We start from the raw sequence: 25,137 nt of genomic DNA on the forward strand, positions 1-25,137 counted from the left end.
TCCTTCATTGGTCCAGAATGATCCGTATCCCAGCTTGGCCGGGACGTTATCCCCCAACGATCTGTTTTCTAGTCGGTACGTTCTTGGGCAGTTATGCTCAGCTGCATCTGATCCGGTAAGGTGATCTGGTTTGAAGAAGGCACACCGAGGGCGTGTCCCCCGGTAATTAGATCACGTGACCATTAGGTAACCGGTATCTAGCAGTCGGATGACCCTAAGTCACGTGGTTGAGTTATTGGCATTCATGGTCAATTAGCGACCCGCCGTATCACGGAGTTATCCTTGTGCGACGGCCTGCGATTCCGGAGAGTCTGGTGGGAACTCGAGGTAGCTTCCCCCACCCTCCCCCCTCTCTCGTGGTCTTCTGGCCCTGATCCCGGGTCCGCAACACTTTGGTGTCGGGAGTGGGATTCGAACCCTGAACACTTTGGTGTCTCAAACGGGATTCAAACCTGGGGTGTGCTTAACACACCCCCGAAATTAAGAGCAGGTTCGGATATAAATTTTATTCAACTATTTGTACGGACCATGGCGGACCAAGACGAGGTGGTTCAGGTGGGTTTTGAAACAACAATGTTGGAGGAATCCATCGCTCAGAATGATAGCTTTGAGGGAGATTGTTCCCTGCAGCCATACCCAGAGGTAATGTTTGGGTCAACCGTAACAGCAACAATGCTTTGGGACCCCCACCATCGAATTTCCCTCACGGAGGACTGAGCGATCCCCATGGGATCCACACCCGATCATAGCAGTTCGGCTTCGCCAAAGCCATTTGACATGAATCAAATGTTGGATATGATGAAACAAATGATGGAACAACAGAGGAGTGGTATGCAAACAGTGAGGGAGGAAATGATAGGTGATATGCAAACACTGAAGGATGAAATGAGAGGTGATATGCAAGCAGGACAAAACCAACAGAAGAGTGATATGCAAACACTAAAGGCGGGTCACACCGGATGTGCGAATAAGACTGCTTCCCACCCCAGGTAGGACGTGGCTAGGGCCACTGTGGCTCAATAGAGAAGCGGGATTCGGGCCACAGCGCATCGCTTCAGTTCGTCACCCCATCCTTTGCCCGGGGCTTATAAAAGGCGGATCGCAGAGCCGTCCGCCCTCTTCTTCACCTCTCTGCCTCACCCTCTTCTTCACCTCTCTGCCTCGCCCACTACTTCGCTTCCCTGCCTCGCGCACTTCTTCGCCCTCTCCTTTGCCTCTCTGCCTCGCCCTCTTCTTCACTGCTCCTCGTTGTCTGCCCGTCGCTGGCTCTTCACTCGTGGTTGGTGTGCGGCAGACGTTCTTCTTCCGAAGGACCAGTGTGGAGCGCACGTTGCCGCAAGCCCCAGCAAAGTGACTAAACAGGAGATAATGCGCCGACTCTTGAGGTGGGAACGCTCAAGCGGAGCGTCCCATGGAGGTACACGCTACACTCACAGACATGTGCATGACTAGGTTAGGGATCTTTTGCCTCACGCATCTTCTCTCCTCTCTCTCCTTCCCCCCACCCCCCCCCCTCTATCTCGTCCCCTTTGGACGCACAAAAGAGCATCCATTACTGAAGGAGAGAGAGATAGAGAGTGAGAGGGAGAGAGAGGATAGTGAGGAGGTGGAGGGGAAAAGAGAGGTGAGGGGTGTGGGAGTGAGGAGTAAGGTAGAGTGAAGAGGGGTGGGGTAGGGAAGACAGTGTGAGGTGAGAGGAAGGGAAGGCAGACGTGCAGTGGAGCGTTAATTGCAATTCATACTCTCATCAAAATGATTCCGCATAGCATATCAGTGAAGATGGAAAAACAAATAATGTCTGAAATCTATTTTCCACCGTTCATACTATAAATAACGCCCAGAGACAAACACCACTCGTACATGTCCGGATACAAACTCCCGTCTGCACAAAAACACCGCCCGAATACGTCGGGTGACAAACTCCCGTCCAGACATAAACACTGCCAGGACATATCTGGAGATAAATACCGCCCGGACACATCTGGAGACAAACTCCAGTCTGGACAAAAACACCGCCCAGACACATCTGGAGATAAATACTGCCCGGACACATCTAGAGACAAAACCTATCAGGCACATCAAAAGACAAATTCCTGTCCAGACAGAAACATCGTCCAGAGACAAACTTCCGTCTGGACATAAACACCACCAGGACATGTCTGGAAAAAACAGACACGTCCTTTCCAGGTCAGGAGACAGACACGATGTAATTATACACGATATAATTAAATAAGGTACATAAACATCGCCCGGCCACATCTGGAAACAAATACCACCAGGAGATGAATCGCCATCTGCACATAATCACCGCCCGGGCAAGCCCGGAGACAGACAGAGACAGAGAGAGGGGGAGGGTGGGGGGAGGGGGAAAACGCAGAGAGAAAATGTTATGCTTCCTGAACACACACACACACATGCTTGGCCAATATCAGCAATTTTTCGGGAATCAGCAAATTGGAGTCAGTGTGATTACCAACTAAAATACGTACTTGTCCACAATCCAAAAACCTTGAGTAGCTTTCACCAAAAAAAACAAAGTTGCATTTATATTGACATTTCAAGGAGATGTGCAAATACATTAACATTTATAAACAGCTACGTGTAACAGGTGGAAAAAAAATTGGCTCGGTAATGAAGAAAACACGCTGATACGGCATTCGGCTTGGAAATCGGCAAACTCACATACGGCAAACGGCTTATCAGATATATTTTGCTTTGAAACTCACAAAGAGAAATCATATAACCTTTGTAAAGCACACCCACACACTAGATAACCAAGCGCTTTAGAAACAGTCACGAGGACAAAGGAAAACCTGATCAAACCTCCATAAGATAAGGGATGAAACTTTGCCACCATGGTGCCCGGAACAGGATGCCATACCCACACACCTGCGGAGAGTCCCTTCAGATACAAATCCACCCATATGTACCATGTCGATGTGTGCTGTATACATACTTGCCAACTGTACATATGGATTGGGACACAAACTGTACCGCTATCGACTGTCGGGTGCTCGGCAAGTGGCTCAAGTGCTCCAGCAAGCACTCCAACAGAACGCCTGGCTTGGCAAGCGATTAGCAATTGCCGTCGTTAAACCCATGCACCTGGAAATGCCCAAGTAATGTCCGAATTGGACAAATGAACACTTTTTTAGGAGTTGGAACTGCTGCTAAGTTTGATTCTGGAGCTTAAATTTTGTGATTCAGCTTAGTTTAAGAGATCTTCGAAGTTATCGCATATGCGGAAATGAAATAAAGCCACGAATGCTGGCGTCTCCGGGTGTTTACAAACATTGCAATGTACCCAGCGATTCATAGCTATGATGAACAGGCATTCTATAATATGAGTGAGGAAAGTGAAAAAAAAAAAAACTTTATCATTTAGAAATCATTGTGGCCTGTTCCACTTCAAGGCATAGTTGAGCAGGCCAAAAAAAACATGGCGGCTTTAGACCTGTTAGGTAACCCAAGATACGCCTTAAGACCCCGGAGAGTGAGGTGATCGAGGAGCGCCTGATAAAGGATATAATTAAATAAGGCCTTTAATTATCTTCAAAAGGGGTGTCTTAATTAACCCAAACACCCAATTTTCACTCTTGCACTTCCTTGGAGTTCCCTTAGTATGCATGCAAAGTTTCAGGTTCCTAGGTTTCATGGTTTTGGAGTTATGGAGGAGACACACACACAAACACACACAAACACCCACACTGACACACACATTTGTATAGATAATCTCTTGAGATCAAAATGCAAAAGTTTTGGTTTGTATGAGCATGCGAATTGATAAAGTGAAAGCATTACAAATATACAAGTGTGACAAGCCGAACAGCCTGTAAAGTTTAATTTTTTTTTTGTCTTCCTTTCACAAACCAGAACAATAGAATTGGACATCATCCTTTCCAGGATAAAAAAAAAAACTGCAGCAGTTGCCTACCGAAACTTCAAGTCTCCCTGCAGCCTTTACAAAGTCCCTGGTGAAAATTCGAATGAAATAAGAAACCAGTGGACTGTTCAGAGAATCCCACAGCAGAGACCTAAAAAAAATAAATGGGGAAAACTTATGATATAGTTACGTTTCTAATTTTTTGAACACAAAATATAGGCAAAGGAAAAAGCGAGGAGAAAGAGGGTAAAATGGCAATGTACTGGGTGACTGTGTGGTCGGTGGTGCAGTGTGTTCAGTGGATGATTAATGCTCGGTTACCTCGGATTCAATATGAAACAAATTGTTTCTTACATAGAACTTTGTAAGATTTGCTGAGGCTGAATGTAAAATTGTAACTGTAAAGTGGAGTAAAAAGGTAATAACTATTGATGTTTTAATTAGATTTTAGAGCTTCTGCAAAGATTGTGAGTATTCGGGGAAAAATTATGGCCGCTTCCGGATATGGAACCATAACGACGCATTGAGCAGTTTCTGCCTCCGTCTGGTTAATTATCGAACTGTCCCATATTTACGAGTGGTTTCTAGACGGAGGGGCTTTCGGGAATGTTCATGAGCTGTGTATGTAAGTGGCAAGGGCAAAGCTGAGGGTAAGAGGGTGTGGGGGGTGGGAGGGGGTGAGGGTGTAGAAAGAAAAAGCCAGTCACCATTTGTTTCGCTTTGTGCATTGCATGTATCGCTCGGGTCCTATCTTATAAATAAAATTAGGTTTTGACTATGCCCGACTGCGGTTGGACATCAATTGATAAAATAACTTTGGGCATTGTGACAATGATCATTTTAATCGATTTTCCATAAATGGTGGCAGTATGGCCTGGAAGGACACACACTCGTCTCCTCTACGCTATCTCGCCTGGGTTTGAATCTCAGCCCAGCTATAAACTGTCATCCCGATGTTTCACAAGCAGGGTGATTAATCAATCTGTGTGCCATCCTTCGGATGGACGTTAAACTGGTGTTCTGTCTGCCGGCATTAGTTGGTGGACGTTAAAGATCCCACAGTGTCCTTTACGAAGAGTAGACGAGCTATCGCAGGCACCATTAACAAATTACAAATTCTTGCACCAACTACTTAGTCGAGCCTCAGGCCTAGCCAGCTAGCTCATGAAGGACTTGGGCCAAAAACTTCCCCCAGCCAACCCCACAAGAACGTGGGAATAATTGTGGCCATTAAAGAAGATCAATTGTCAAAATTATGCAGCTTTGCTTGCACTCCAGATGTATCGATCAAGAATAAGCTTGCTTCAGAAAAAAATATATATCTGATTTAAGGAATTATGCACTTAGAACAGCATTGGCAATAAAGGATAAACAAGCTATTTAGTTTAAAAAAATTCCACTGTAAAATAAATAATAAATTACTGATTACAATAACTAAATATTACTTCTTAAAGGGGACTTTTCTTGGGGCACTTTACTTACCTCAGAAATAACATGACTGCTTCAAAAATTTCTGAGTGAAGGGCACAAGCTTCAGCCTGGGATTTAAAACAAGATTTATCAACAGTCATAGTTTGGCCATCACAGTAGAAAGAAGAAATAAGAAAACTACTGCTGATAAAAAGACCAAAAATAAATAATTCAAGAAGGATTAAGGAATGGTCAAAACATTCCTTAATTTACAAGATGCCTCACAAATGCATTATGGGCAACCATTCATGAGTTTATTCATCTCTCATCTGCCTGAAATACACACAGCATTGGCATAGATGTCAAGTGACCCGCATTTCACGGACTTGGCCCGTTTTGTTTCTGAAAACCCACAGACCCTTTTGGTATCGAAAAAAAAATCCGTATTGGATGGAAAGTCTGATCAATTTTTAAAACGCAATATTTCCCTTGCATTCCAACTCACAATTGGATTGACACAGAATGATAGACCTGAGGAGTGTTCCATTACCAATCAGCTTGCTATTGCTTGGCAAGCCAGCCGTTCCTTCTTATCTGTTTCATTGGAATGCTTGCTTGAGTGCTTAAGCCAGTGGCAAGCGCTCTCCAAGCTGATTGGTAATGGAACACACACACCCCTGAAGCGACATGTGGCCAATATGTAATGCATCACTCTAATCAATTGACTGTGTGACGTCATGAGATTCCTCTCGTCGAAGGCAATGTCACCACCCTCCAGGATTCTGCGTGCAGAATCACTTCCGATGATGTCTAATAATAATAATAATTAAAAAACAACCCACTTTCGATTCCTCCCAACCCGTTTTTCATCACCTCCAACTTGCCATGTATGTATTGGCATTAGATAAATTGAAATCTTTGAGAACAATTTTGATAAAACAAGAGCAATAAACAAACAAAAAAATAAATAATAATAGTAATGTTAAACTATTGCAATCATTTCATTCAAATTCATCTTAAAGATTGCTTCAAGAAGAGCCAACAGTAATTTGTAACTGCACACAAGGTTGAAAGCATTTTTACTTCAAATGATGCAAAGGTGCAAGCACAGATTGGGGAAATATCTCGAGTCGTTAGACCACATCCTACAAATTACGTTACACCACACATACAAGACGTACATCTTGCAATTAACTTTATTAACCTCTGCCATCTTCGAAGATGGATGGAGGTTTAGTTACTGTTTTCACTCCTTTCTGTTTGTTTGTTTGTTTGTTTGTGAACAGTATTACGGAAAAACTCCTTGACGGATTTCGACGAAACTTGGTGGGGGGTTAGGTATGGTCCAAGGATCATGCCATTAAATTTTGGATTTGGTCCCCCCCCCCCAAAAAAAATTGTTAGAGAAAAAAATTTTTTTTTTTTTTTGCATTTCTACATGTTTTAAATGATTTCCAACCCCCCCCAAAATTTTTTTTTACCCCCCCCAAAAAGAGAATTTTTTTGCATTTCTACATGTTTTAAGTGATTTCCAACCCCCCCCCCCAAATTTTTTTTTACCCTCCCCCCAAAAAAGATTTTTTTTTTGCATTTCTACATGTTTTAAGTGATTTCCAACCCCCCCCCAAAAAAATTGTTACCCCCCCCCAAAAAAATTGTTACCCCCCCAAAAAAATTTAGAGAAATTTTTTTTCTTTGCGTTTCTACATGTTTTAAGTGATTTCCAACCCCCCCCCCCAAAAAAAATTGTTACCCCCCCAAAAAATAGAATTTTTTTTTGCATTTCTACATGTTTTAAGTGATTTCCAACCCCCCCAAAAAAATTGTTACCCCCCCAAAAAAAATTGTTAGAGAAAAAAAACTTTTTTTGCATTTCTACATATTTTAAGTGATTTCCAGCCCCCCCCCCAAAAAAAGTTGGAGAAAAGAACTAACTCTGTCAGCACTGTTGACATCATATTTAATGAATAAGATATAAGGTTCACTTGAGTGACCCAGCAGTATTGGCGGCGGAGGTTTTGCACTCTCCCGAGTGCTCCCCCTCTAGTTTGTTTGTTCGTTTGTGAACAGTATTACGGAAAAACTCCTCGACGGATTTCGACGAAACTTGGTGGGGGGTTAGGTATGGTCCAAGGATCATGCCATTAAATTTTGGATTTAGTCCCCACCCCAAAAAAAATTTAGAGAAAAATTTTTTTTTTTGCATTTCTACATGTTTTAAGTGATTTACAACCCCCCCAAAAATTTTTTTACCCCCCCCCCAAAAATTGAGAATTTTTTTTTGCATTTCTACATGTTTAAAGTGATTTCCAACCCCACCCCCCCAAAAAAAGATATATTTTTTTTGCATTTCTACACGTTTTAAGTGATTTCCAACCCCCCCCAAAAAAATTGTTACCCCCCCAAAAAAAATTTAGAGAAATTTTTTTTTTGCATTTCTACATATTTTAAGTGATTTCCAACCCCCCCCCCAAAAAAAATTATTACCCCCCCCAAAAAAATTGTTGGAGAAAATTTTTTTTTGCATTTCTACATGGTTTAAGTGATTTCCAACCGCCCCTAAAAATGTTAGAGAAAAAAATCTTTTTTTTTTGCATTTCTACATATTTTAAGTGATTTCCAACCCCCCCCCCCAAAAAAAATTGTTTGAGAAAAGAACTATAACTCTCAGCACTGTTGACATCATATTTAATGAATAAGATATAAGGTTCACTTGAGTGACCCAGCAGTATTGGCGGCGGAGGTTTTGCACTCTCCCGAGTGCTCCCCCTCTAGTTTGTTTGTTTGTTCGTTTGTGAACAGTATTACGGAAAAACTCCTCGACGGATTTCGACGAAACTTGGTGGGGGGTTAGGTATGGTCCAAGGATCATGCCATTAAATTTTGGATTTAGTCCCCACCCCAAAAAAAATTTAGAGAAAATTTTTTTTTTTTTTTGCATTTCTACATGTTTTAAGTGATTTACAACCCCCCCCCCCAAAATTTTTTTACCCCCCCCCAAAAATAGAGAATTTTTTTTTTGCATTTCTACATGTTTTAAGTGATTTCCAACCCCACCCCCCCCCCCAAAAAAGAGAATTTTTTTTTGCATTTCTACACGTTTTAAGTGATTTCCAACCCCCTCAAAAAAAATTGTTACCCCCCCAAAAAAAAATTTAGAGAAATTTTTTTTCTTTGCGTTTCTGCATGTTTTAAGTGATTTCCAACCCCTCCCAAAAAAATTGTTTCCCCCTCCAAAAAAGATAGAAAATTTCTTTTTCCATTTCTACATGTTTTAAGTGATTTCCAACCCCCCCAAAAAAAATTGTTACCTCCCCCCCAAAAATTGTTTTTTTGCATTTCTGCATATTTTAAGCGATTTCCAACCCCCCAAAAAAATTGTTTGAGAAAAAAATTTTTTTTTTGCATTTTTATATGTTTTAAGTGATTTCCAACCCCCCCCAAAAAAATTGTTACCCCCCCCCCAAAAAAAGGGAAATTTTTTTTTGCATTTCTACATGTTTTAAGTGATTTCCAACCCCCCACCAAAAAATTTTATTAGAGAAAAAAAAATTTTTGCAACTTTTTTTTCAACAAAATTAAAAAAATAATTTTGCATTTTTACATGTTTTAAGTGCTTTCCAACCCCCCCCCCCCCAAAAAAAATGTTGGAGAAAACTATAACTCTGTCAGCAATGTTGACATCATATTTAATGAATAAGATATAAGGTTCATTTGAGTGACCCAGCAGTATTGACGGCGGAGGTTTTGCACTCTCCCGAGTGCTCCCCCTCGAGTTGATAGGTGTCTGTTAGACTGTTATTCTTCCTTGCCTCATTCTCTTTGTGCGAATTTCACCTGATGAGAGCACAACAAAAAGCTTTGTGGTTTTCTTTTTAGTCTGTTTTATGGTAATGTCCTTCAAATGTCTCTGTTTTTGTCTATGCTGAAATCTTTTTAATCGATTAATTGCATGATTAAAATAAATAAAATAATTAATTTATCGATCAATTTCCGAATAGCATTCCTAATCCATCACTGTATCATCGTTTTGAGAAAAACACATTTAAATCTCAGCCCCACCAGACCAGTTTCCCGAATCTTCTGTTCCATCGTTGATAGCTGTGGACCCATCGGGCCAATCAACGTTCCCTCCAAGCAACAAAGAAGAGTTCCTTCCAATGCCGGAAGATGTGACAGCCAGAGAGAATGGAGCGCAGGAGGACATATGGCCAGCTGTCCCCTACACAAAAGTGCACACAACAATTTCTTACAATTAATGATGTTAATATTTGGAATGTCCATGACACTTTTATTGAAGGACTTCTGGAGACCTTATACATAGTGGACACTGAATGACAAAAGTCATCAAAAGTGTGTGCATAAAAATGAGCTGATCTCTACACCATGGTATAGGCTTAGACCAAATGAATGAGACACACCCATTTTCATTGGAACCATTTCAAATGAAAACATGTTATTGATGTGAACAAATTAATGTCACTATACTAGAAAAAAATAAAAAAATAACTCACTTGTTGATAGCACAAGTCGTTGCCTCCAGGAAGGCACTGTTCAGTTCATCAGCCCGACCATTGAGAAGGAGAGCCTCAACAAGGGGGAGAGCAGCAGGAAGGGAAACAATAGGCAGGGAGATGAGGGAGAGGTGTTGGGTAGAGATGCTGCACCAGGATTAAAAAAAGGGACAAAGCAGAGGATAAGCAAGTGAAAGAAAAGAGGCAATTACTCGTACATCGGTTTAAAGGATAATGGAATATTGCATCTTTGGACAGGCCGTTACATCAGTCTCTCTATGTCCGTATCGGTTGACAATGCAAACAAGGCTTTGGGAAAGTAGATCCACCAGACCTCAAAGCACTTCAGTAGTACAACTTACTTCCATTCAATCAACATCCCCTGCACCTCAACATCCAGTCCCAGAGCCTTACCGTTGGGTCATGGAGGTAAGCTCTTTCGCAAGTGCAACCATGAGCTGCAGTGAAAAAAACCAATTAGAGAAGAACTACGTGGTTAAATTGATTACCAAACTATCCTAAGGTGTGCAACAAGATAACCAAAGCCTCCTTGCGAACACTTTGCCACATACAAAGAACCTTAGAGGAAGCCATTTGGCCCATCATGCCTGTATCATATCCACACACCCATATAATATACAGTACTTCTAAAATACATTAGTTCATTGTATATCTATTCCCCTGCACCCCCACCACCACCTTTCTGCACCCCACAGCCTACAAGTCCCACACCATTTACCTACCTTTTTTTTTTCCTCAAACCGATTAAAGCATAGGATAAAAGTCACTGAGATTATTAGACAGATTCGAGTTTATGCTTTTCCTTTCATTTTCACACTCAATCCACAATCACCTGTTCCAGATGCTGCTGACGAAAGAGCAAGTGTGAGTAGTCAAGCAGGCACCCTATAAATGCATCCGTGATGTCAGGCCCAAGCAGAAAGTAGCAAAGCACTTGCTGTGAGGCACAAAATAAACAATTTAAGTCCACGTAGATAAGGTAATGGTTTCAGGTACAACAGGATGAAAGTTGAATGAGGCTGAAAAGAAATACAATTTCTTTTTCAGCAAACTCAATGCTGCTCAAACTGCAGAAGTGCTAATCCTTGATACTCTATCCATTCATAAGAAAATATCCAACCATAGATCGTGATATTTGGGGATCACCAACTTACCTCTACTTCTATGGTCATAAATCTCGGTGTAGTGGTAGAGAAAACCACTTCCTATATTCTCTAGATTACTAAATCTGTAAATCCATTTTCATCCATCTGCACCATATTGCACAAATCCACTCATGCCTAAATAAGAGGATAACTGAAACTGGTTCACTCTCATGATATGATGCTTGGACTACTGCAACTCAGCATCTCAAAGCCCTTGAACACCTTATTCAGAATATGGCTGCAAGGCTCATAAATTTGATCACCAAACCACTTATTCTCAAACTATTCCAAGGGCTCCTAATACACCATCTGATAGATTTTAAATTTTGTTGATAATCTTTAAAGCCAAACATACATACACTATGCCTGGTGTTGGCTTAATGGTTAGGGTAGTGGGCTTGGGATCTGAGGATCCTAAGTCAAATCCCACTAGGCTGTTGAATAAATACCAGGTGGGGTTGACTCTGCCTGTCATCCTTCCGAGGTCGGAAAAATTAGTACCAGCTTGCTGGTATCCTGTGTCGGAGTGGCGACCAGTCCAGGATTGTGCCCAATAGCCAAGGAGACTGCTTAGGCAGCAGCAACGCTCTGCACAGAGCATGGTCCCAATGGATGGATGGATGAATGAATACATACACTGGTTCCAAACATATATCTGACCTAATCACACCTTATATCCTTGCAAGAAAGCTGCGATCAAACACTGGAAACTTCCTCGTCTTCCTTGCACAAGGATGAAGGCTTTTGACGACGAAAATTTTTCCCCAATATGCTCCTCAAATGCAGAACTCGTTGACTCTTCAAATTTGCACAGCAGTATACATTACAGTTCATAAATTTCTCCCAAAATACCACCTTTTTTAACCATCACTTGTTCTTAATTTCTACTTCTCTTAGCTCTACCTTCTTTGTAAAAAGAGCATTTGAGCCTGGGGACTTACTGCTGAAATCTATCTGTCCAGGTTCTTCCTGACATTTTTGTTCTTCGTTCCTTTCACACATTTTTCTTTATTGTTCTAATTCTTGCTTTTTCTCTTATCTTTTACTCCTTATTTCATGCTTTCTTTGTCTGTTTGTCCAAGGAGAAGTGTATTTTTGCAGAAATTGTTCTGCAAGGCTCACTTTGCTGCACCTAGATGGGTTTGAGGGTAGAGGAGTAGCGGCTGAAACCAGAATCCTACCTAGGTTCCTTCTGATGACTCCATCTTTGCTCTTTTCTTCTTCAGGTTACTTCTGATGACTCCAATGCAGTATTTGGATTTCCGTTTGATAAGAAATGAAAAGCATGATATAACAAATTCATGGAATGATAACAGCACAGCTCAGAGATGCTGAGCACCTCGTAGACCACAACCCTAATTTCACACTACAAGCCCATAGGCTCCAGCCCCACTTTTTGTTGCATTGTTTGTAGCTATAAAAAAATTGTTATCCCAGGACTCGAGGAACGGGTAAAGAATAAATAAGTATTTTATTGATATACCACCGTTTTCGGTTGTGGAGGTAAAGCCACCACAAAAAAAACTATTTGGTGAATAATTGTTTACATTTTGGGCATTTTGGTACAGTGCAATAAATAAATAAATAAATAAATAAAACCAATGTCACCCCCAGGGTGACCAGTATCTTGCCAAAATGTGAACATGAGTGACTTATTTATTCGATTAAAGTTACCTAAAAAATAAGGGTTTTGTCGACCTTGATGCTTGACCTTTTTGTGACCTTAACCTTTGACCTTGACCTTTATATTTTCGTACGGTTAATGATATCTCTCCAGGACCGTTGTACATGAAATATCAAGAGATTTTGATGAGAACTGAGGAAATAAAATTTTCATGAAAAATCCGTTTTTTCGTCATGACGTCATCAAATGACATCATAGCGTCAAACTTTTGACAGATCTGGAAAGCACTTATCAAGCGCTTTCATATGAGGTATTACTCAATATGGTATCTAAGATTTCAAAATTTGACCTTGGGGTCAAAAACTTTCGACCTCCAGCGCTAACCATGAAGGTCAAGGCCAATCGCCACCAAAAATTAATCAGCTGAGCACCAGACCATGAACTATATTCCCATGAAGTTTGAAGATGATCCTATCAAAATTACTCCAAAAAAAAATAAGGGTTTCGTCGACTCCCCTGATTTGCAACAAAGTGACCTTGACCTTTGACCTTGAAAATTTTATGCGCTGAAAGGGACCTCTAAAGGACTCTGATATGCGAAGTTACAAAAATTTCCAATGATAACTGCGCTCTGCAGAGTGATCGATACGTGATTACAGACAAAAAAATAAAATAAAAAAAAATAAAAAAAAAACATACAAGCTGACTAACATATCTTGCAAAAACTTCGTTTTGTCAAGATAATAAATGAATAAACAGGTGCAGTAAAGGTGTATTGACATCACTTGTCAGGAGCCAATCACAGTGCACTTAGCCTCACACAGCCAATCAGAAACGTCTCACGACTTGTTGCCAAGTCAAACGAAGCATAATTCACACTTTTTGTCTGATCATTTAATTTACATTTTATGGAGCGACTATAATTTAAATTGATGTGATGGGTCCTTGGTGAGTGAAATGGGTAACCTGCACTGCATGGGTCCTTGGTGAGTAATATGGTACCACTTTCAAGTTTGTGCAACCTTTGGTTTGGGATGAGATGCAAAAATGATACAGACAATGTCATATATAGACATATGTGCCTGGCAGACCAAGTTTGTTTCTTGACCCAACTATAAACTGTCATCCTGGTGTTTCACAGGCAGAACACTGAATCAATAAGTACTCTGTCCGGCGGATGGGACGTTAGTTGTATGCATCGTATTTGCTGCTGATAGATGTTAAAGATCCCACAGTACCTTCCGCAAAGAGTAGACAATTGTCACCCAGACACTCTGGTCAAATTACAAATCCTGCCCTAATCTAAAAGGGGCAATGCTTCACAGCCATGCTCCCAGAAATGATGCAACCAGCAGCCATGCACTGCACATGACAGAATTAATGATTTCACAAACAGTAAACCCTTAAATATCATGATTTTTGATCAATCGTGGGCAACCTCTTCATGTACCGATTCATTTATCATGGGGTCTAAATTTTGAGCTGAGCTGTGAAGGTTATCACGTACCAGGAGCCTTTTGTGGTATTTCACGCACCGTTAATGGACAAAAGTGATTTTTATTGCATTTACTCGCTGCTTTAGGAGCTACAGAATGATTTATAAAAGAAATATGAACAGATTACAAAGAGAAACGTTTTAAGAGATTACGGTAATAGGGGAGAAATGGTGGGAGCTTCGAGGCTGGCAGGATGGTCGAGAGGTACGCACACTCGCCTCAAAGCCATCGAGCCTAGGTTTGAATCCCGACCCAGCTGTAAACTGTGGTCCTGGTGTTTCACAGGTGAGGTGATTCATCAATGTGTGTGCTGTCCCTCAGATGGACGTTAAGCTGGGCGTCCCATCTGCAGGCATTATTTGGTAGACGTTAACGATCCCCCGGCATCCTTCATGAAGAGTAGATGAGCTATGACCGGCACCATGTATAAATTATAAATTCCTGCCCTAATTACTGCTGGGAAGGCAATGGCAAACCACTCAGTATAACCCTTAGGAAGCTGCTTCGGCTACAACGATGGTACATCAGAGAGAGAGAGAGAGAGAGAGAGAGAGAGAGAGAGAGAGAGAGAGAGAGAGAGAGAGAGAGAGAGAGAGAGAGAGAGAGAGAGAGAGAGAGAGAGAGAGAGAGAGAGAGAGAGAGAGAGAGAGAGAGAGAGAGAGAGAGAGAGAGAGAGAGAGAGAGAGAGAGAGAGAGAGAGAGAGAGAGAGAGAGAGAGAGAGAGAGAGAGAGAGAGAGAGAGAGAGAGAGAGAGAGAGAGAGAGAGAGAGAGAGAGAGAGAGAGAGAGAGAGAGAGAGAGAGAGAGAGAGAGAGAGAGAGAGAGAGAGAGAGAGAGAGAGAGAGAGAGAGAGAGAGAGAGAGAGAGAGAGAGAGAGAGAGAGAGAGAGAGAGAGAGAGAGAGAGAGAGAGAGAGAGAGAGAGAGAGAGAGAGAGAGAGAGAGAGAGAGAGAGAGAGAGAGAGAGAGAGAGAGAGAGAGAGAGAGAGAGAGAGAGAGAGAGAGAGAGAGAGAGAGAGAGAGAGAGAGAGAGAGAGAGAGAGAGAGAGAGAGAGAGAGAGAGAGAGAGAGAGAGGTGGTGGCTTTAGTCAAATTACAGAAGAGTAGGGCTTAATCTGCTTTTGAACTGAATCTGCTTAATCTGCTTGAGCGCAGCAGGAGACTTCATCGCAGCGCAGCAGGAGACCTGTATTTTCTTGAAGTCCAGGAACCTAACCCCCTCATTCCCATAAGAGATTGGTTTTAACCATCTCGGTTTTGAATGTCGTGGCATTTTCCAGGAATGTAACTCCCATGATATTTCAAGGTTTCCTGTATATGACAATTGATTGATTTACCAAATAGTTAACAAAACTTGAATCACAATTTTTTTTTGAAGCTTGTAGAGGTAAGGCTCATCAGTGTATAACCCAAACAAATGGGAACAAATACAATGCAGTACCTGCAACCAGTGGTTGGCTGTACGGTGCAGAGCAGTAAGGGGTGCAGGTGTGTGCAATATAAAACAGCATCGCAGAAGCACCAGCAGACACTCCTCTGGAGAACACACCATGGAAGAGGTGATGCCTACATGAGCTATTTACTTGTATCATTTGTTTACACAACAGAACAGACAGTTTTATATAATACCTTACATTAAACATCAGAGAGTTTTGCATGATAGACATGAGCTGACTAGCTTATTCCAGTCCTCTACACTACAGGATGAAAGCCTCCCTCAATACAGTCCATTGCTTGCTATTTGTGGCCATTGTGCTCAAGTGAATATTTGCTTGGTTTGCTGGCAAGGTACAAAAACCTTTGGTATGGACTGCATTAAATAATTAATTATCTGCACTACTTCCTCAAGTAAATATTGAATTGAAAATTGGACTTTTGATGAGGAATTACTCATTGTTAGTGGCAATGATGAAAGTTTGGTTAACACAAAATTGCTTTGGCCAAATTTACATTTTTGTTATCATCAAATTTGACCATCAAAATTTGCTTCACTCACAATTCAAACTTGTGAATATGTGTGTGCGTTTGCTGGCCATCGGTGAGAAGCATGACAATGGAAATGTGATGTTACAAATGCAGTTGCTTATACCATCTGCAGTAACGGTGGGATTACAGCAGAGCCTGCCCAAAAGGTGCCCAAGCAAAGGAAACCGTCGGAGAGACGTCTCCACCGGCTACGGGAGAATACAAGCAAACATGAACACAATATTACATCAGATCAAAATGTAACTTGCACAAATTTATCAATACATATAATAAGTGTGTGTGTGTGTGTGTGTGTGTGTGTGTGTGTGTGTGTGTGTGTGTGTGTGTGTGTGTGTGTGTGTGTGTGTGTGTGTGTGTGTGTGTGTGTGTGTGTGTGTGTGTGTGTGTGTGTGTGTGTGTGTGTGTGTGTGTCTTCCATAACTCTAAAACCATGAAACCTAGCGTCCGGAAACTTTGCATGCATACGAAGGGAACTCCAAGAGAGTGCATGAATGGAAACTGGGTACTTTGGTATGTTTAAACATGTATTACCTTCATGAAAGGATTATCCTTTGTCAGCCAAACTTCACCTCATGGGGGTCTTTGCCACCATTTTGATTCAGCCTAATCAAAAAGCCTTGCCTTGGAAACACAATCTACTCTCACAGACCAATTAAAGTATATAATCGAGATACAATTTTGGATTTGAGAATCGGATCTGGTGGACTAAATAAGTGTCGAAATCTGGAGTGAAGTCTGGAAATGTTAAGAAATTACCAATTCTTATAACTAAGCGTACAAGCGTATTTATTTGAGGAAAGCTATGCTCCCACTTTCTCCATATTCAGCAAAGCGACGGGTGGGATTTGCTGGCGTGTTTTTGACCTTACTCCTGTGAGCTCCCAAGATTAATCATGATGGATACCTATATAATTGGTGAGCTCAGATTGTCAAATATGGTATCGGATGTGAAAAATAATTCTCACAACGATCGGTAAGATAGGCGAAGGGGGAGTCATGCGACATCTTATTCAAAAACTGAAAATGGTACAAACACAACTTATACATCGCTTTATCTCTTTGAACCCTGAGCTCTTTGGACTTTCACATTCCCCACCCTGGGCTCCCTGAAGAAGAATCCAGCTACTCGGGTATATGGAGGTTTGAATCGTGGCTGGTCAACTGGCTGCGAGGGTTCAAAGGGTTAAAGGTAATTTTACTGCTCATCGAATGACACAACTCACAAGGGGGAAAGAAGTTTGTCAGCTACAAACTCAGCTAACTTCTCAAAATATCCATCCTGCGAAAATTTTAAAACAAGCGATTTTTGCCCGTATATCTACACAGTTGTTTAGAGAGTGCGTTCCGATTGTCTGACAACAAAACAGATTTTGAATATCTTTTTCAAATGGTCAACTATATGTGGGCTGTTCCAGAGTTGGAACACCAAACAATATATACTGTATGTTCTGGCCCTTGATGGAAAAACATTCAATATTGTCTACCCAAAATCATTACAATAATAAGTTCAATTTTGTTGATATTTCTGTTCAATATTTTGCAGCTGATTAAATAAAATGTTTGTGGAGGGTGGGGAGTGGGGCAGAGGAATGGGTGGAAGGAAGAGGAAGCAGAAGGGGCAGGGAAAGGGTGGAGGTGTGAGGAGGGAAGGAAAGGAGGTGGCTTGGGAGTCTAGAGGGAGGGATTTGAGGTGGGAAGAGGGAGGGAAAGGGTGGATGTGGGAGAAGGGAGGGTGTTGGGGTGGGAGTCTGTAGGGAGGATGTTGTGAGAGGAGGTAGGGGAAGGGGCAGGAGGAGGGACCTGGTGTTGCCCGGCAATGCCGGGTACCTTTGCTTTTGCTCCCCCACCCCCTTCCTTGTCTCTCTCCCCAGCGAAGCGACAGGTGGTATTTGCTAGTTTAAAATAAAATGAAAATAATTTTAAAACAAGAAGGGCACTCGGTAGCGTGCATACCTCCACCACGCAATGCCTGATCCACGAGAACATATCTTGCCCAATCCATTTTTTGAGACCTCACGCTATACAGGACTATATTGTTGTTGGCCCCATCTCTCAATGGTGAAATCACTTTAAAAATTAAATAATTCTCGCATCAAGATCCGGATTCAGATCTTCACCAAAATCTAATCAATTCTTCCTTGTGACACAACCAACATGTACACCAAGTTTCGTCCGAACCCGCCCACAACTTTTTGAGATATCATGCTGTATATTGTTTTTGGTTTGGCCCGATCTCCCAATGGTGAAGAATCAGTTCAAAAATTCTAGTAGTCGGATCCGGATCTTCACCAAAATCTAATCAATTCTTCCTTGTGACACACCCAAACTGTCCACAAACTTTCATCCGGATACGAACACAACTTTTTTGAGATATCCTGCACACAGACAGACAGACAGACAGAGGTGAAAACATAACATCCTTCACCTCTGGTGCCGGAGGTACCAAGCTGTTCACAGATGTCACGTTGCGCTCTGTTTGTCACGTATTCCCGTGTGTGAATGTCATGTTCACGCTGCCCTCACCTGTCCGTGTGTGAATGTCATGTTCACGCTGCCCTCACCTGTCCGTGTGTGAATGTCATGTTCACGCTGCCCTCACCTGTCCGTGTGTGAATGTCATGTTCACGCTACCCTCACCTGTCCGTGTGTGAATGTCATGTTCACGCTGCCCTCACCTGTCCGTGTGTGAATGTCATGTTCACGCTACCCTCACCTGTCCGTGCGTGAATGTCATGTTCACGCTGCCCTCACCTGTCCGTGCGTGAATGTCATGTTCACGCTGCCCTCACCTGTCCGTGCGTGAATGTCATGTTCACGCTGCCCTCACCTGTCCGTGTGTGAATGTCATGTTCACGCTGCCCTCACCTGTCCGTGTGTGAATGTCATGTTCACGCTGCCCTCACCTGTCCGTGTGTGAATGTCATGTTCACGCTGCCCTCACCTGTCCGTGTGTGAATGTCATGTTCACGCTGCCCTCACCTGTCCGTGTGTGAATGTCATGTTCACGCTGCCCTCACCTGTCCGTGTGTGAATGTCATGTTCACGCTGCCCTCACCTGTCCGTGTGTGAATATCATGTTCACGCTACCCTCACCTGTCCGTGTGTGAATGTCATGTTCATGCTGCCCTCACCTGTCCGTGTGTGAATGTCATGTTCACGCTGCCCTCACCTGTCCGTGTGTGAATGTCATGTTCACGCTACCCTCACCTGTCCGTGTGTGAATGTCATGTTCACGCTGCCCTCACCTGTCCGTGTGTGAATGTCATGTTCACGCTGCCCTCACCTGTCCGTGTGTGAATGTCATGTTCACGCTGCCCTCACCTGGCCGTGTGTGAATGTCATGTTCACGCTGCCCTCACCTGTCCGTGTGTGAATGTCATGTTCACGCTGCCCTCACCTGTCCGTGTGTGAATGTCATGTTCATGCTGCCCTCACCTGTCCGTGTGTGAATGTCATGTTCACGCTGCCCTCACCTGTCCGTGTGTGAATGTCATGTTCATGCTACCCTCACCTGTCCGTGTGTGAATGTCATGTTCACGCTGCCCTCACCTGTCCGTGTGTGAATGTCATGTTCACGCTGCCCTCACCTGTCCGTGTGTGAATGTCATGTTCACGCTGCCCTCACCTGTCCGTGTGTGAATGTCATGTTCACGCTGCCCTCACCTGTCCGTGTGTGAATGTCATGTTCACGCTGCCCTCACCTGTCCGTGTGTGAATGCCATGTTCACGCTGCCCTCACCTGTCCGGCTGTGGCACGTTCCAACTGGTGGAGCAACGTCCTCAAGGCAGGTAAGTCCGAGTGCCAGGACTCAGCTTGCCAAGCAGTGATCTTCTCGAGCCAATGAGACAGTTCACCCTCTCCCAGTCCCAGAATTGAGGTCTTCGACATATTATAACTATCCTACCTCGAAGGAGTCGGTAGGCCGCGGTCCTCACGGATGCGCCTGTGCGAGAACCTTTTTACATTTCGCCAGTTCTCATGTGCGGTCTCTTGCTATCGACTCCCTTCTCACGCATACGGCGCTGGTAGCTCGTTTGGAAGATCTTCACATCAAAATGATTCGTGTTCATTTCACAACGAACGCCGCGTCAACTTTGTATTCCGCGCCAATCGGCACGCGGCCCATGACGTCAGACCGCCTATTCACCGATTCCAATGAGCAGATTCGCGACGCAGGTGCCTTTTTCTGAATCGCTATATTTTTCCGTTCTTTCCATTTTCATGTTTGTCATTTTTATTTTTATATAAGTCGCTTCCTTGAAGCACGTTGGCGTCTGTCTCGTTGGAATCCAGCCGTCTCATTCGCATTCCGAAGGTCATTTTGTGCTGCGGATGGAAGCAACTTTGGGTTACTTCCGGTTAGCGACGGTCGCCGCCATTTTAACGCGGTGAAACCAACTCCATAGCAACTGTTTGAACTCCACCACAGGCTGTGATACTGTTCGTAATTTTTATTATGTCGTCCGACCAAATGTTGTTCAATCATCCAGACAATCTTAGTAACGATGCTAAGCAACGTCACGGGGTGATATTGAATCCGATTGGACTATAAAAACGTCCTTATAATTGATAGGTATCGAGCTCGCAGTTGTTTCGATTGACAATTCTATGTGATGGCCACGCGGTGAGGATGCGGACGTGGATGTCTACTTGGTATAAAACCACTCACCGATCTACTTCACTGAATTCCTGAAATAATTTCCTTCAGCGTCATAGAATGTCTGTGTCGTGTGTCTGTCTGTCTGTCTGTCTGTCTGTCTGTCTGTCTGTCTGTCTGTCTGTCTGTCTGTCTCTCTCTCTCTCTCCTTCTATGGGGGGGGGGGGGAGTACCATATACTATGTGGCCGTGGCCTCATACGGCAGTCTGAGGGTGGGACGAGGGACGTAAATTCTCGAAGTAAATGTGTACTGTGTAGCACCACCTTGTGGTGGTGGCAGAGGGTATTACAATTTTCTTATTTATGACCACTATTATATAGGACGATCTCATTAGTAATCAGATAGCACCATGTTATTGTGGAGTTATACAGGATATAAAAAAACAATCCGTGTAATCCCAATCAATTCCTTTGTTTTCGGTTATTATTGCCCTTAATGATTTTAACCGTAGCTCCCAAGAGGAAAATTGTTGCTCGTGGTGAACGAAGTGCAAAAAAAGTCGAAGAAAGTGATGTCTAGTAGAAAATGGAGGTTTTGGATAAATTTGGTCGAGGCGAGTGTTGCCTTGCTGGGCACACAATATGGCGTTAACGAGTCCAGGATTCGCTAAGTAAAGAAATGCGCAGAAAATAATAAGAGGCAGTGAATGCCCTGGTTTTTCAACTTGAGGAGCAGACCCTCAAATTGATACCTCTTTAACCCTATTTTCACACAGCACTCGCTTCTCTTGAACACATCCTGAGCATTATAAGAGACTAGCCAGGGGGTACACAGCGTTTCCTGGTGTATTTTTGCTGAGGGCCTAAAACACTTCTCTACACCTAGTAAGGAATAGGGTCCCGATACACTTCCCAACAACCAGAATAGAGCGATAAAAGAAAAAAATATCCCCCAAAATGAAACTTTTCTCTTCAAAACTTTTTACCAACAAGCTCGAATGAGCTAAGATCCTCGTCCTCTTAATGATGACGTGATAAAAACAAATATTACGTCATTGTGATGTATCACGTTTGTGATAAATTATCTGTGCTAATGCCCGGCTTGATTCCCGCAAACAAAATTCAAACAGCTTGCCTAGTTTCCGAGATAATGGTATAGGCGATTTCCATTAGCGGCGATATTATGACGTCAACTTTTTTTCTAGGAAGAATTTCCAAAGTCGGAGATGGTTACTGCCTGCGCGTGGGCTTTCTGCATATACATGGCAAGTTTCACGAAGATCTGATGAAAACTCTGGGTTGTGAAACAAAAAATGTCAAAAAAGAGGAGTGACGTCATAAAAATTGATATGACGTCATAGTGATGTATCATATGTGCGGTAATTCATCTGTGCTAATGCCCTGTTCGATTCCCGCAAACAGCATTCAAAAAGCGTGCCTACTTTGAGATAATGTTTTAGGTGATTTCCATTAGCGGAGATATTTTGACGTCATAACTTTTTTTCTAGGAGGAATTTTCAAAATCGGAGATGGTTACTGTCTGCGCAGGGTATTTTTACATATATACGCCAAGTTTCAGGAAGTTTTCGATGAAAACTGTAGGCTGTGAAACAAAAAAGTCCACAAGAACAACAACGTGAGTAAGACTTAGAGATCCTCCACGAGGATCTAAAAACACTCCCTGGCACTCAATGATGAACTTCTGAAAGTTTGATGAACATCTGTTCAGCTATCTCTGAGAAAGTGGTGACACACACAGACAAACGGCTCTCTTGAGATGGTACTGATGTTCTATTATACAGAAGCAAATTATTTCAAGAACTCACGAACATAACTCACCGTGGCTTTGTACCAAGTAGCAATACACATTAGCATACTCAATGCATGGCCATGACTTGGAGTCATCAATCCAAACATCTGCAAGAATGATAGATGCTTATAAGGGACACTTTTCTAGCCTAACTGCATTCAATTTCACCTCATAACGATGTTTAGCATCATGACTAACATTTGCCAGGTAATTGAATGACATTTGGGGGGACTACGCAACAAAAATTACGAACAGTATCACAAAAAGCAATGGTGTTCAAATCGTTGCTATTGAGTTGTTTTCTCCTCCTCCTCCTCCTCTTCCATGTATAAGGAGTGAGGTCCAATAGCACCAAGCTTCTGCCCTGCCTCAACCACGATACTCCTCCACTTCACTCTGTCTTCAGCCAACACTCTCCAAACACCATGACCTCACGAATATCCCTCCTCACACAATCCTCCCATCTCAACTGCAGTCTACCTCTTTTGTTTCTACCTTGCTCCCTCAAACTATCCACTGTCTTTGCCATTCTCTTCCCCCATCCGTACCAAGTGCCCATCCCATCTTAGCCAGCGAGCATACAAGCGTACAAGCGAGCATACAAGCGAGCAGCGGCAGTCAGAATGATGTAGCGCGGTACAGCTATTGGCTATAGGGCACTTGGTAAGTGGCTTAAGCACTCAAGCAAGCACTCCAATTAAATGGTTGATAAGGAATGGCTGGTCAGGTTGTCACTGCAACCCATATGGCATATAGGATCCCTTTAACTTTAAAGCCAGTCCTCACCGCACACGCAGCAGTTAATGAAATAAAATAAATTCGTTCAAATAATTACTTTATCCACAAAAGAGTTGCTGCTTAATGCAGAGCAACCCTGGAGACATCGCAAAGTTCAATTGCCCGTGAAATAAACATTGCAGAAAATCTGCCATGTTGCCTGCTCGTCTGTGGACGTGTCACATGGTACATCGTTCGCAATCTGTGCAAACGTTATAAAAAAAAAAATTTTTAACGTCTGTTTTTCACCAGATTTGTTTTGTTTCCCTGTAGAGCACCTCGCAAAACCTCTGAAAATATGGACACATATCTGGCAGACGCTATGGATAGGCAGTCCCTCGATGGGACAGGACAAGAGGTCCAGCAGTGAATACATTAAATCACATAGCTCAATGAAGTTGGTTAATTGTGGCACGTTCCTAATTTTTTTATTCACACAATATAATTCTCCAAACAGTAGAAAGAGATAAGTTTAATGCTTTGGAAATTTCACATTTTATTGTGTATCTATGGAGAAGGAGGGAACATAGCCTTGCTTGCTTAAAGTAAATAGGTATATCAGCTTAGTTATAAGACTCATTTTTACTTTAAATTATCAGATTTCACTCCATATTTCGAAATTTATTTATTCCGGATATCTGATCCTCAAAACCAAAATAATATTTCGATGATATACTTCAATTAGGCCGTGACAGTAGATCGTGGGAAATCATTTCATATAATGCATGAAATCGCTCCAAGCTCCTAATTTGAAAAGTTTAGCACTTTAAAAAGAGATGTATGCAGTAATTTGTAGCAACAATGAACAGGCATTTGATATGAGTGAGGAAAGTGAAGAAAAAAAAACTTTATCGTAAAGAAATCGTTGCAGCCTGTTCCTAGTCAAGGCATGGTTGAGCAGGCCAAAAAAACATGGCAAACTAGAGGGGGAGCACTCGGTAGAGTGCAAAACCTCCGCCGCCAATACTGCAAGGTCACTCAAGTGAACCTGATATCCTATTCATTCAATTTGACGTCAACAGTGCTCACAGAGTTATAGTTTGCAACTTTCCCTTTTACTTTTAACTTTTACACACTCAATTCATTCGTCATAACTTGATTCCTTGAGACAGAAATTGATTTTATGTGGGTATATCCACCTGAAGTTCCAAAATCAGCCGCAATTATAATTAACCTCCGCCATCTTCGAAGATGGACGGAGGTTACTGTTTTCACCCCTTTCTGTTTGTTTGTTTGTTTGTTTGTTTGTTTGTGAACAGAATTACGGAAAAACTCCTTGACGGATTTCGACGAAACTTGGTGGGGGGGTTAGGTATGGTCCAAGGATCATGCCATTAAATTTTGGACTTGGTCCCCCGCCCCAAAGAAAAAAATAGTTAGAGAATTTTTTTTTTTTTGCATTTCCACATGTTTTAAGTGATTTCCAACCCCCCCCCCCCCCACAAAAAATGTAACCCCCCCAAAAAAAATTGTTAGAGAAATTTTTTTTTTTGCATTTATACATGTTTTAAGTGATTTCCAACCCCCCCCAAAAAAATTTGTTACCCCCCAAAAAAAATTGAGAAAATTTTTTTTGCATTCCTACATATTTTAAGTGATTTCCAACCCCCCCAAAAAAATTGTTTGAGGAAAAAAATTTTTTTTTTGCATTTTTACATGTTTTGTGATTTCCAACCCCCCCCCAAAAAAAATTGTTACCCCCGCCCCCCAAAAAAGAATTTTTTTTGCATTTCTACATGTTTTAAGTGATTTCCAACCCCTCCCCCCAAAAGAAATTGTTAGAGAAAAAATTTTTTGCAACTTTTTTTTCAACAAAATTTCAAAATTTTTTTTTTTTTTGCATTTTTACATGTTTTAAGTGATTTCCAGCCCCCC

The 25,137-nt window shown here is 42.3% G+C and overlaps 1 protein-coding gene across 2 annotated transcripts in view; it reads right to left on the reverse strand.

The window, feature by feature from the left end:
• Positions 1 to 20,233, reverse strand: part of FANCC (FA complementation group C) — a 46,845-nt gene extending 26,612 nt beyond the window's left edge. Inside the window, exons 1-9 of one of the 2 annotated variants that reach the window (XM_085846586.1) lie at positions 19,816 to 20,232; positions 16,180 to 16,264; positions 15,532 to 15,626; positions 10,661 to 10,765; positions 10,222 to 10,265; positions 9,808 to 9,954; positions 9,356 to 9,515; positions 5,366 to 5,421; positions 3,935 to 4,034 (exon numbers count right to left, since the gene is read on the reverse strand). In XM_085846586.1, the coding sequence (XP_085702712.1) occupies positions 3,935 to 4,034; positions 5,366 to 5,421; positions 9,356 to 9,515; positions 9,808 to 9,954; positions 10,222 to 10,265; positions 10,661 to 10,765; positions 15,532 to 15,626; positions 16,180 to 16,264; positions 19,816 to 19,965 (942 nt within the window). In that variant the 5' untranslated portion in view covers positions 19,966 to 20,232. Of the gene's footprint in view, positions 1 to 3,934; positions 4,035 to 5,365; positions 5,422 to 9,355; positions 9,516 to 9,807; positions 9,955 to 10,221; positions 10,266 to 10,660; positions 10,766 to 15,531; positions 15,627 to 16,179; positions 16,265 to 19,815 lie in introns of both variants that reach the window. The other variant, XM_085846587.1, reaches the window with a different exon arrangement.
• Positions 20,234 to 25,137: the final 4,904 nt, after the last annotated feature.

This window comes from Eptatretus burgeri, chromosome 11 (genome assembly GCF_056783735.1).
Source record: "Eptatretus burgeri isolate ZD-2024b chromosome 11, Ebu_testis_v1, whole genome shotgun sequence".
Classification (NCBI taxonomy): domain Eukaryota; kingdom Metazoa; phylum Chordata; class Myxini; order Myxiniformes; family Myxinidae; genus Eptatretus; species Eptatretus burgeri.